This window comes from Leptopilina heterotoma, unplaced genomic scaffold, assembly GCF_015476425.1.
Source record: "Leptopilina heterotoma isolate Lh14 unplaced genomic scaffold, ASM1547642v1 Lhet_161, whole genome shotgun sequence".
Lineage (NCBI taxonomy): Eukaryota > Metazoa > Arthropoda > Insecta > Hymenoptera > Figitidae > Leptopilina > Leptopilina heterotoma.
The window spans coordinates 760819-775493 of NW_025110876.1; the positions used below are offsets into that span (position 1 = coordinate 760819).

The 14675-nt window shown below is 24.7% G+C and overlaps 1 protein-coding gene across 4 annotated transcripts in view; it reads left to right on the top strand.

Moving 5' to 3' along the window:
* The window catches only part of LOC122498918 (sodium-coupled monocarboxylate transporter 1), a 178055-nt gene that overhangs the window by 71307 nt on the left and 92073 nt on the right, over nucleotides 1-14675 (top strand). Inside the window, exon 1 of one of the 4 annotated variants that reach the window (XM_043606916.1) lies at nucleotides 1281-1399. The exons of 1 other annotated variant lie outside the window; for it this stretch is intronic. In XM_043606916.1, the coding sequence (XP_043462851.1) occupies nucleotides 1366-1399 (34 nt within the window). In that variant the 5' untranslated portion in view covers nucleotides 1281-1365. Of the gene's footprint in view, nucleotides 1-1280; nucleotides 1400-8497; nucleotides 8636-14675 lie in introns of those variants that run through there. 2 more of the 4 variants (XM_043606917.1, XM_043606915.1) reach the window with 2 other exon arrangements.

Below are 14675 nucleotides of genomic sequence, written 5' to 3' on the forward strand. Positions count from 1 at the left end.
TTATTTATAGTATTATAATTTATTAATTAATTTCAACATTATACGAATTTAATTATTTTTTTTTATATCATTATTATTTATTAATTTATTTGAATAAAGTTTAAACCTTTATTTTTTAGATATGTATTTGAACTGTAAAATAAATTAACTCTTAATTACTATTATTATTTATTTATTTATTTACATTTATTAGAAATATAAATATTAATATATGTGTAAAAATGTGAACAATTTTATTTCAATAATTTCAATTTACAAATTATAAACGAATTATACATTGGTAATTCATAGAAAATTAGTTCTTTTTCTCTTTTTTTTATAAAACATATGTTATATTATCTATAATAGTCATTTGATTGCAACTCTTATCATCAATAATATATTTCTCCTTTCCATTAATTCCATTAATCATCATAAATTTGACGATCCCATTCATTAAAAAAAATTTTGAATCTTGAATTGATTCTTTTTATACGAATATTTATTATTTATAAAATACAATTATATTATCGATTGGTATTTTGATAAATGGATTTATTTCAAATTAAATCGACATTATAATATTGAACATTTTTCTTAATTTATCAATTATCCTATACAAAGACTGATAAGCTACAGGCGAATGATGAAATAGCACTTTTAAACTTTATATAGAAAATACTCAACTATTTTTTTTTATTGCAATTCATCAACTCTTTGTTACAAAAACAATATTACCAAAAAAATGTTAAATTCACACAATTTTTTCAGTCTGCTTCTTTATGGAGTAGATTTATTTTTTAATTTTACTTTTTTAGTACAATAACATTTATATATTTTAACAATTTTCTTTTTTTTTCTTTAGAGTATAAAATGATTTTTTTTTTATTAAATGAAAACAATTTTGAAAAATAATTTTTGCCCTACTTTTTTTGAATCGGAACAAAAAATGAGAACGTAAAAAATCATCAATTGACAAAAATGAAAAAACTAAAATGAATGCAGATTTGTAATATTAGAATATATGTGCAACAAACATGTATTATTTTTAGAATTTATATCTTCAAAATCTCACCTCATGTTTTGCAAGATATCGAATGACGCAAGTATTTATTATCTCAAGTTTACTCATTTAAAGTAAAAAGAAAAAAAAAACGTCAATGATTATTAAGTGTTGAGGGTACTTAGACGACGGAAATAAAATCAAAGTGGTCTTCGTGTTAATTAACATTTTTTTTTCCTAAAAAAACCCCAACGAAATAAAAGAGAAAAGAATATCAGTTTTACGTCATTGGCAAAAGATATATTTATAGTTTTTTCTTGTTATCACAATTTCATATCTAGCAGTCGGTTATTGTTTTATTTTTCCAAAAATAGTGTTGAATTATGTACGCCCATACCACAAAATCGCCAAGTTCCGGTGAGTAAAAAAAAATTGATTCTATCGTTTTTGGATTCAATTCCAACTGGCAACTTCTCCAACGAGAATAATATATTTTCACCTAATGTATTTTATAATAATAAAAATAATAGTAATAGAAATATTAATAATAGTATAAAAATATTAACAACAATAATAAAAATAATAATAATAATGTTGATAATAATAATAATACACTGAAAAAAATTTATTTGATTTGAGTAAATATTTATTTAATAATAGACAAGTAATTAGCTATTTGAATCAAATAATTTTTTTAAGTGTAATAATAATAATAACAATAATAGTAACAATAAATTTAAAAATAAATATAAAACGAAATTTCCGATTGAAATTGATTACGTGTTTTAAGTGTATAGGAAAAAAATTCTCTTTTTATTTTCAAATTGAAAAAATGAAAAAAAATTGTAAAATTAAAATAGCATTGAATATGTAATTTATAATTTTTATATGAAAAATGTTTTGTTAGATACATACATATATATATATATGGTTCAAATGAAAAGGTGAATGCTTTACTTAACCTTCGGCTCTGCTTCCGATTACGTATCAAAATCTATTCACCGGTTACTTTTCCGATAGTAGAGATCAGAGGTCGGTTAAAAAAAATAGTTTTCTTTTTTTCTCTCTCTTAAAAAAAAGTTGTTACTGCATTTGCGAAAAGATTTATTTTCTCCTGATAACGTGTTAATTTTTATTTCTACTACAATTTGTCTAAAAATACATCGAATTGAATTCTAATTTTGAATTTGCTATTTTCCGGTTATAAATACTAAAAGTAAATAAATAAGTAAATATTATTAAAATATTTAATATAATATATATATTATAAAATTGTGACGCGCTCCGAAAAAAGGTACCTAAGAAGCAAAAAGTGTCAGATTATGTTCGTAATTTTTTGAATAAAAATAGTCAAAGTATGTAAACTCTCAATAAAAAACACTGATGTTTAAATCTTCTTTCCATCTAAAATAATTAATAAAAACTAATTTTAGATTAATAGAATTAAACAGAAACTTTCAATTAGGGTAGAAATAAGACAAACACAGCCTAAAAATGATTATTTGCTTTTAAGGTACCTTTTTCAGGGTACGTCAGATACATACAAAAATTAAATGATAGAAATTATAAAATTCTTTTTTTAATATAAATAGTTGAATTGAATTTGTAGACAATTTATTTTTAGATTTATAATAATTTTAGTTAAAAATTTTAATTCGATAACTTTTTATTTACATTGCAATTTAAATATTTATTATTTTCTCAGTAAAACTGAAGGTAAAAAATAATAATATTAGGTATTTGAATATTATAATAATAATAAATTTTAATAAATGAAATAATAATAATTAAAATTTCTAACGTCCGAGTAATTTAAAAGTAAAAAAAATGAATCATATTAGAAAAATAAAATAATAACAAAGACATTTGGACAAGAATTCTCAATGTTTCAAAATCCACAGATTTCCTCTATGGAGTGTTTAGTTTCACAATAAAAAAAGGTAATTGTGAATCGTAAAAATAAAAATGTTTCTTTACAATAACAAATAAAATTAGCATAAATTACCATGCAGTAATAAAGAGGAATAATAATTAATTTACAAAATAAATTTGTAAGAAATAAAATAATGTAAACAGTAAACTGTAAATAAATAAATAATAATATAATAATAGGGTAGAGTGGGGTGAAAAAGCCATGGTGTAAAAAAGCCATTTGAGTTTTATTTAAAAACTATTAAGCCGATTTATCAGCTGTTTAGAATATAAATACTATTAGGTAATACGCAACTTTTGAATCTAGTTTGAATGTTGTACCTAGATTAATATTGTTTTTATTGTAATTTTAATTTTTTGTTACTTTTTTGAAAACATTTTGGTGAACTTTTCAAACATATTACAATCTGATTAAGTGAACGAATAATAAAAGTAAATGTTTGTACATAAGGAGAAAAGTATACCGAAAACGTATACAATGTTAATTTTTGGAAATTGAACTGAATTAACAATTTGTTTTTGCTTTTCTAATAACTGGTCTTGGGTGTAAAAAAGCCAGGGCAAAAAATCCATTGAATATTTTGTGAAATTCACTTGTTTTCTATTTAAACTAACCTTCTTATTTTACAAAATTTCTCGTGCACGGAGAGAAGAGAATAGTGAAGGCGACTATCGGTTCAGTTCTGATAACTAAACAGTCTTGTTAATTTTCGACGGACAAATTTAACAGTCGCATCTAGTGCATTGAAAAAATAAACAATGAATAAACGGTTGCAACGAAATATGTTATCTGTGGTGAAACTTAAAGAGAACTTCTAAAAAAAGGTACGAAAAATTGGCAGTGCAAATCGAAAACAGGTAAACTTAATATAATTTTCAATTTTGCTTGCTAAAAACTCTTTCATAATTATTAAAATATTTTTTAAATAAGACTATTTGTCATATAAATAAAGGAAAAATATAAAAATACCTAAATTGATAACATGTTTTGCTAAAATCGTAGGGTGGCTTTTTCACCCCACCAGGTGGTGCAAAAAAGCCACTTGCAGCGCTTTCGTAAAACTCTTATAACTTAGTCTTTTCATGAGATAAAAAATATTTCCGTCAAGAATTTTCAAGCTTAATAACTAAACTTTCAATAACAATTGGAAATTTGAGAAAAAAATTTTAAGTACAGATTTTACAGCATCAAAAGTAAAAATGTGGCTTTTTTACCCCACTCTACCCTAATAAGAAAAAAAACAATAAAAAAAAGAAAAAACGTAAAATAAGTGGCATAAAATAATAATTTAATTGTTATTAATTGGTAATAATTATTATTAATTTTTAGTTATTATAAATTTTATTTTACTTTATCATAAATTATCAATAGTTAAAAAAATTATTGTCGGAGTGGAAATTTTTGTGAAATGTCTAAAAATCGCTTGACAACAACTTTGGGTCTTACTTCACGGAAACAATGAGAGACTCAGAGATTTAGGCGGTCCGACGACCATATGATAACCATATGGTCTATGCTAGACAATGACAGCGAGGGAGAGGAATTTGGCGACTCCCAAGGAAAGCGCGGTTTTCCAAGGGATGACTTGGGCAGTTGCCGTTTTGGGTCCAAAGTGTGAAGATGCACTTTATCTGTTTGAGAATTCGGCATCTCAAAATATAATTTAATTTGGCGATTCATGTATCCTGATTCGAGCTTCGTGGAATAAATTCTTTATTTATTTAAAAGCTGTGTTTGATTAATTTATTAAATCGGTGTTATTATTATTATTTATTTATTGTGGTAAAAACACTTTACCACATTATTGATTAAAATTATTATAATTTAGTAACAAATAAATAATAGTAAAGATATGTTATTAAAATTTAAAAATAGAAATTACTTTTAAAAAAAAATTTTTAGAACTTACTTTTTCACTTTTGTCGTTTATAATGACGACAAAGTATAAATGATAAATTTTGCGAAACAAAATAAATTATTTACCACTTTCTCCATGTTAGTGGCAATAATTCACAACTGCGCCCATGAAAATTATAATGATGATATGATGATGATGATGATGATGATGATGATGATGAGGATGAGAGATAGAGAAAAAGTATCGTCAAGTGATTGCAATTTTTTTTTCTTTTTTATTTTTTTATGGAAACAACTTAATTGATGTCGTATATATCTATTTATAGAACGTCACAACGCGCGTTACGCACAGTGACCTACTGCATAAAGTATAGTTAGAGTAATCTATGGATTTTAATGTACAAAACATATTTTCCATGAACGACTTTGAAAGTGGATTTAATAGAATTCAATTTCAGTGATATCCAAAAGTAGGCAAAACTAAATATGTATATTTGTACATAATAATACATTCATTAAAGCATCGAATAATTGTATAAATTATTATTTATGCTTCCATAATCTATTGTAAATTATTATTTTTATTATTGTCCCGTTTATTTCTGTAAATAAATAAATAATTATTTATTTTATTATTATTCTGATTTAAATTTTACCATCCTAATTATTTGTTTATATCGAAGAGAAAAATCAACAAAAAATTTATGAAAATATGCAAAATAAAATACAATTTTTTGTTTTTTTTTAATTTTATCTTATTTCCTAATAAGTTTTTGTTTTTAATTTTGTCTAAATTTGCGAACTAAAAATTGTATTTTATTTTGCTTATTTCCATACATTTTCGGTAAAGTTTTCTCTTTGATATAAATATAAATAATAATTGATAAAATTTGATTTTTGCTATTTGCTTATATTAAAAAAATTCTTTTTAACCGTATTTTAAATTTTCTATTTTTTTAGTGAATAAATAATCAAGGAGAAGATTCTTTTACTCCCGCGATGGTTTAAATAAATAAATAAGCAAAAAAAACAAGAAAAGAAAATAAACTGTTATTTTTTTCCAGATTTTTGTTAATTTATTTTTATGAACATATTAAACGGACATTGGCCGTAAGTTCTTTTAATGTATGCAATGGAAAAACAGGTTTTCAAATTATACGGAGCCAAGTAAACAGTCAAGAAACGCATATTTCATAGATATATAGACATTTAGGAACAGCATAATGAATTTAACATGCAGATAATTATCGCATTTATTATTTCTCGAAGTTCATTAAATTATTATGATTATTTCTCAAGTCGAAAAAAACAAATTTATTTTAATCGTATCATAAAAAATGTTTATTCCCTGTAAAAACAAATGTCATTTTTTATTATGATTGAAATAACCTTTTTTCACAAAATCTGGTCGATTTGAGGTACATAATCCGATTTTTTTAGTAAATTGATAATAATTTTGAGGTAAATTAGTTATTAATTGCAGTAGTAATTAATTATTATAAATTATTAATTATTTAATTTAAATTATTTTATTTAAAGTACCTACCTATGTAAACTATTTATCTAAGAAATTGTCAAAAACGAAGAAATAAAATATTCTCCTGCGTGGAGAAACGAACCATAGACCTTACGGAATGTAATGCGTGAACATTACCGCGTTGCCAGGAGACACTATTTTATCTTTTAAAATCATCTTTAATATTAATAAGCCGCTTTTAGAATAATATTTGTAATCTTTTTTCAAAATAGAAACGACTGGTTTCTATTTTCGTTTGGAAACAGAATATTTACTAAACAAACAGTAGGAATTAAAAGACAAATAAAAATTCGTCGTTAAATAATTTTCTATCTCGCTAGGTTTTCAAGCAAATATAACGAAATCACCGAAAAGTTTCGTTTTACCATTTTGTGCGAATATAGAACATTTACAATCCTAAAAGTATATTTTACGCATTTAGATATTCTTAGTTTTTATTGTGTCATAAAATTTTAAGTGATAATCTCATTCAAAGTTACTAGTTCCACGTGTCTGATAAGGGGTAAAAGCTAAATTTGTATATTACGTGAATTCTCGAAAACTAGATACAATACAGTGACCGTACTATATGTAGAACTAAGTACATTTTACCAAAATAACATTTTCATATAATAAATATTATAATGTTATGTATTTATATGTGTTTAATAATTTATTTATTTATGAATAAATAAATAAGTAAATATATTATAATACAAAATATAAATAATAACTAACTGTATTTATTTATGAATATATAAGAGAATAATAAACAAATAAATAAATGATAAATTACAATTCATTAATAATTGACGATTACCAATATTTTCTTTTTATTTCAGTTATTTTACATTATAGTTTTGTCGCTTTAGGCATTAGTATTCATAAAACGTTCCAATGCCTTGGGAAATTTAGATACATGCACATGTGCATTGCTTGAAATTATAACTCGTACGTGACACTGATCTTTCGTTTCGATATTTATCATTCCTTTTTAAACTATAACCATTTTTGAACATTTTTCAAATAACGTTTATTCCCGAATGTATGAACGCAGTAGTAAATTCAGTAATTCTCGCGCATTGTCAATGATAAAAATTGCATGGATTCTTTAAATTTTCATCTTCAATTTTTGATAATAAATTCCTGAAATTTATTAATGTCATTTTTCAGAATTTTTCGATATAATAATAATAGTAATTTATTTTTCCCTTCATAAATGTTTCAGAAAAATGAAAAATATGTTATTTTTTCGAAATGAAAAAATGAAATTACATTTGGAAAATTCAAAAAATATAACAAAAATATTAGTTATTTTTTAAAAAATAATAAAAATAAAAATTATTGCAAAAATATCATTAATAAAATATACATTTATTAATGAATTCGGTAGAATAAAAGTAAAATTGAAATAATGTAAAATGAAGTAAAATAAAAAAGTAAGAAAAGAAAACTAAGCTGTAAAATAAAGTAAGATAAAATAAAAAAATAAAATAAATAATAAATAAGTTACAAAATTTAATTAATGCAAAAAGAGAATTTTAGAGAATAATTGTGAAAATAATTGAGTAGCCTTGACTTTTATTTGTCAATTTTAGATGATTCTATACATGAAGACCTTATTTTCCCTCTACGATAATTGCCGTTTTATTTTTACACCACAGTTATCTTAAATATAATTAGATCATTAAGTGTTAATAATAACTTCTCTTCAGTTTAACGTTTTTCTTCTTCTATTTTCCAAGAAAATCTCACAGCGATCCTCGACCGGATTAACTAATTTTTTCAAAAAAAATAAACAAATAAAAAACGAAAGAGAAAAAAATCTAGTTCATGGGATAAAACAATTTACACTTTAAATCCTTTACTTGTTCTACTAAAATAGTTTACAATATAAACACATTTACAAACGTTACAATTTTATCCGTACAATAATTATTTACTATCACTAAAAGAAAAATATATGAAGAACAAAAATATTCAATTGAGTAATATATTTAACAAAATTTTTATACATATTTTTTTTTTATTGATTTTGTCTGTAAAACATTATTGAGTCTTGCGTAATGCCAATAAGAAGACGTGAAATTAAAATTAATTTATTCCCAAAATTTTCCTGTTATTTTGATTCGTGTACAGAATAAAAAAAGAAGAGAGAGAGAGAGAGAGAGAGAGAGAGAGAGAGAATAGATGACTAAGAACAGGTGATTTTGTTGATAAATTTATTTGCCAGACTGTTTAGTTCTTATTTGACTCTCACTTGTGTACATTGAGTTGAAAGTTTGTTTAGCACAAAAATACAGATTGTGAAATTGACACATGGATTAAAAGTCTTTCAAAAATTGAGGTAGCGTAATAATTAAATTTTTTCGAGAAATTAATCATTTAATCCACAGATTTCTCTCACGTAATTTTCATTTGTATATAATTTTAATTATTAACAATTAACACTCATTCGAAACAATATACAATAAATTATTACATGTTATAATAATATCTAATTATCGAAAATTAATTAAATCTTCTTAAAATAATTTCTAATTAAATTCGTATTTAATTTAACTCCCAAATTATTTATTTGCATATTGTAATCGTAGTTGCATTGTAACTGCATTTGTGAATACTTTTATTTATTGAAATTACTTTTATTTTGAAATTATTTGCAATTACTTTTAATTTGTAGTTACTTGTAATTTGTAATTATATATTTAATTAATAACTCTTCAGTTAAATAATAATTTTACTCGTAATTTTATCAAATTATAGTAAGTAAAATAATTTCTAATATAATTAGCAATTAATCAAACAATATTGTCAATAGAGTAAATCATAATTTTCAATAACTTCAATATACATGTATTAGTTAAACAAAAAAAAATTAATTACTCAAGTTTAATTTACATCCGCATTTTAATTCTAATCAATTTCTAATTAGACAATTTTTTTTCTCCCTTTCTGACATTTTTTTTCCTTTTATCGTTTTGCTCTCATTCAGTTCCTTTTAACGACAAATACATTTTTATTGTCCTTTTATGAACCGTGCTAATTATCTTTGGGGGACTTTAAAGAACTGTGATATAAACAGAATTTTTTTTTCTCGTTGCTTGCTGGTTTTTCATCAACATTTTCAGAGGTTAAAAAGTTTTTCGCATTTTAAGCTTTGTGTCTCTCTTTGATAAAGGGAAACTTTTGCTGGTTATATTTTAAAGGCAAACTCCCTCTTTCTCTCTCTTTTTCTCTCTTCAACGAGATCATGAGATTTATAAAGCGTGTCAATTGTATTTTATGTAATTAAGTAAACCAAGCTGGAAAACTCAACTTTATTCGAAACCTCGCCGACACAAAATTTGCCGTTGAATTTTATGTATTTGTTTAATCGTCTCTCTTGGCTCCTTTGTAGGAAAAAATAAGGTTCATTTACTGCGTTTAGCGAGAGAGAAAGAGAAGGGAAAATTAAATTTGAAAACATAATTTAATTTTTTTGTTTCTTTTTATTCGTTTCTTAGTTTTTTAACTTTAATTATTTTTTTCTCTACACTGAGAAAACTGGAGTGTCAAATTCGGAGGTTCAAAAAGTGTATGTTTCCTTTGCTTATGAAGAGAGTTAAATAGTCCTTCTAAAATAAATTTTTAATTGATAATGGAAATCTACTTGTATATTCTCTCCCATTATATCTGAGGGTTAAAAGTTGCGCAGAAAATGTGTACGATCTGATGCGCGCGAAATTATTTTTCTGACATTTTATGTATTTAATTTAGGGGTTAGGTTGCCATATTTATTCATTTCGCGCCGGATAAGGAAGGGATTTCTCAAGATGGTTAATTTGTCCCTCTGTTATAAACTCATTTTCCCTCCAAGAGAAATGGCACGAATATCTGTCAATGGTGTATTTGAACATTTAGATTGTTATCGAATAGCTAACTCTCAAATATCTGGAGGGACAAATCGTCCCTCCAGATGTTTAGTCCAATACTCCAGTTTTCTCAGTGTATATACCCAATGGGAAATGCCAGTGTAGTGCCGATGTTCACCACTGGCTTAGTACTCAGACGATTGTTCGGCGTAGTCTAGCCGAGCCTCGACAATTAGTGCTGGCGCAGTACAGAATTTTTGTTTCGCCAAAGCTTGGACAAGCCACGGCGGCAAGTGCTGGCTGAGTATAGAAAAATTGTTCACAACGCTCTTTGCCAACATTGCTTTTTTGACATAAACTTGAAAAAAATTATAAAAAAAGTTTATCAATGTTTATAAATATAAATTTATTAAAAAAAATTAATATTTTACTTTTCAGTTGTTCATTTTTTATTCTTATTAAATTTCATAATAACAATTTAACACAATTGTCTAATTTTGTAAATAATAAATTATTTAAACAAATTAAAATTATAAACAAAATTTAAACTTTAATGTCAATAATAATTTGGTTCCTATTAAAATACTATTATACTTCTTTTACTATGAAAAAAAAATTATTAAAAAATTACCACGTAATTTAAGAATTACGTAAAATGTTAAATGCAATAAGTAAAGTAATTTAATTTAATTATTAAAAATTTAGTTTAATTTATTTTATTTCAATTTATTATTTCTAACGTGTCCCAATTTTTTTCTCATCTTTGACTCAATAGTTGTATGTCTGAATGATACTGAGATATTAATACTTTACTGTACACACGTGTCGTTAGCACAGTGGTTAGAGCGTTAGTCTGTTAGTCCGTAGGTCGTCGGTTCGATTCCCCTCGTCAGCAATTTTGTTTATTTTCATAGGTTTGCGATATTTCTAGATTCCAATCGTTAGGTACTAAAATATGAAAATCTAATGCACACTTACTGTAATTGTTTATTATTTAATTTTTAAATGTTATAAACAATTTTTTTCTACTTCATTTACTATATCCATTGTTAGTCTCCATCTTTAATACAATTTCTTTAAGAAGAGAAATATTTTATGAATAATAACTATTTATTAATATTATTTACCATTTTGTTGTTAAATTATTTATAATTATGAATTTACGACTAATTAATAGCAATACGGCATTTATTGCGGCAATATTCTCAGCCAGCACTGGTCCAGTGCTGCGCCAGCGCTGTCTGGCAGCACTGACAGACAGTACTTCGGCAGCGCCAGACGGCGTTATCATCCCAGTGCCATGCCAGTGCTGGCTCTCAGCCTTGCCGCCAGTTGTAAATTTCCCATTGGGTAAATACAAACTACTATTTAATTAACGAATAATTAATAATTAACAATTAATTATTAAATTTTAAAATTAACGAATTATCAGTAATTAATAATTAATTATTAAATTCTTAAATTAACGAATAATCAATAATTAACAATTAATTATTAAATTCTTAAATTAATTAAACTATTAAATATTATAAAATCAAAGGCAAGACATTGTCTCTGAAAAAAATGAGCAATTTTTTGAAAGTGACTTTTGGAAGTAATAGTGCAGCAATTCGTTAAAAGAGACAATAAATAACGAATAACAAAGTGTATTGTGTCGACATTTCAATTGTACTGGCTCTTACTTTGGAGACCATTTTCGGTCATTCAATTAAGGCCATTTCAGTTTAAATATATAGGATATATTTCCTTAAAACTAGAATTCGCTTCTAACGGAATTGTAAGCTACACCCATGGACAATACTACCAATCTCCAATTTCCCATTAATCTATCTGCTTAATGGCCTAGGAATGTATGTACATCCATTCAGCCATCTAAACTGACCTATCTATCAACAACCTATCTCCCATCACATCAATCCTCGTCTATGTGTCGATCCACCTATGATCCATATTCATATTGCTTAAAATCTGCTTACCTGCTTATCCTCGATTAGACTCACGCCTCAATGTTATAAATATATTACCTTGATACATATTTTTCGTTTTTTATCAATGAAAAATTATATAAGACAATAAATGATTTAGTAACAGAATTATTTTTTTTAATTAATATTTTAAAAAGATTTTTGTGCATTAGCAACATTGTTTTAAAAAATGTTGATTCTTTGATATTTTTTAATAAATGATCGAATACTCTGTTGCTAATTTTAAGAGGTAATACTTGTTTGAAGGATTAAAAAAGGGTGTTTTTCAAAATTCTTTTGTGAGTACAGTTTTAAATTATTGTTGATAATTTCAACTATAACATACAAAAAAAAAATGATTGGAGTTGATCTTCATATTTTTTTTGCGAAAACTAGAAATTTTTTTTTATTTAAAAAAAAGTTTGTACCCCCCCCCCTTGGTTTTTACAATTCTTGACCTGGTGGAATGCAGTTTTGCTTATTTTATGTATTTTCACGTGTAGATTTCAGGAAAAATATAGCGAACATGATTGGATTTGATTAGAGCTGTGCAAAATAATTCTAACCGAACTATTGAAATATATATTCCCTCTAAGTAGTACACTTACTGAATATTTTGTTTTAGTAATTATAAATAATAATTTATGTGCCGAATATTCTTGGATCACAAATTTTTAATGATTAGGGTCATTTGGGGTAAATGTAAACAGTAGATGTTTCAGCTAAATTTACAAATTAAAAAATAAGTACGACGTCAATATTTTTACCTCAGCTCACCTACAAGATCCCAAGTAGAAATGTAATACTGGCATAGTACTGATCTTGTACTGACTGCCAGTATTGCAGTACTGACTCCAGTACTAAGTCAGTACTGGGAAAACCCTGGCTGGTAACGCTGTCCAGTACTGATTTTTACCGGCGGTCAGTATAAGCTCCTTATTTAATTATTAAAGCATGGGGAGTAATTTATTGAATACTAATAATTATTATTAGTATTAATTATTATTAATTAATTATTAGAATTCCTTTTATTAAAATAAGTTTTAAAAAAATATTTCTCTTATTTTTTCATTATTTATTTAAATCTTATTTATTTAAATTAATGACTAAATTATTATTATTACTGGTTATTAATTATTTAAACTTATACTTTATGTAACACTGTTAAGAATTATACACAAAACACTTAAAACTAAGACGGAAAAATATCGCACGCACGGGGGACCGAACCCTAGACCTCGAGGACGCAAGTCGAATACACATACCGCATAGCCACGCAAGCTCGGGAGTTATCTCGCATAAACTTCCTTTTGAATTGTGGGACCGATATATACAGTGCTTTAATAATAAATCCACTGCATATTATATTTATTTCAAGAAAAATTATTATACATATATCTTTATATACATTTTATCAAGTCATTATGTAGTAATTAATAGATACATCATAATAATATGGTAAAAATTATTAATATAATTATTTATTTATTATTTATAATCTAATTATTTATTAAAATAATAATAAAAAAAAATTTATTTAAGAAAAATTTTTGTTAAATAAATAAATAAAAATATATATACAGCTTTAAAAAATAAAATTTTTTTTATTATTAATAATACGTAATAATTCTAAAAATAATTAATTAATAATAATTTATTATTATATTATTAAAATATATCTATTAGTTAATAATAAATTAATAAAATGTTTGATATTATTGTTGATGAATAATGTTTTTACAAATCTTTGCAAATATTTTAATTGTTAATAAATCAAACGATGTTTAATGTTTAATTACATTATAACAAATTTTGATTGTTTTTAGGGTTCCGTACACCTACGGTGTATCGGCGGAACCCTATTGGTGAGACTCTGTTGTCCGTAGCTAAATCGTGTCCCCCCCCATAGCGGCTAAACTATTTGACCTAGAGAGCTCAAATTTGGTACAGATATGTATTTTCAGACGTAGATTACAGGAAAAATATAGAGAATGTGTTTGGAGATGATGGTCATAGCGTTGTCAAGGAAATAACAAGATTTTTGGCCAAAAATGCATAAAAAGTGACCATTCCCCCCCCCTTAACTTCTAAACTATTCAACATGGAGGGCTAAAATTTGGCATACTAGTGTATTTTAACGCGAATATTACAGGAAAAATATAGAGAACTTGCTATGTATTAATGTCCATAGCGTTGTCAAGGAAAAACTAAAAAAAATTTTGAAATTTTTTTTTTTTTCTAATTTCTACATTATTTGATGTAATTAACTAAAAATGGGTTTATTAGTCTATTTTTACAGTCTGATCACAAAAAATATATTTAACAATCTAAAAAAAAAAAATTAAAAAAAATTTTTTTTTTAGATTTTTTAACAAAAAATTTTTTTTTACATTTTTTAAAATTTTTTTACAAAACTTTAAAAATAAAACAATAAAAACAGCAACAAATTTTGTTCCTCTACTTATTATTGTTTACAATATTAGATATATACAATACTTTAATTTTTTTATTTATTTTTTTTATCAAATGATATTAATATATTTTTTTAATTGTTTATTTTAATTCTACC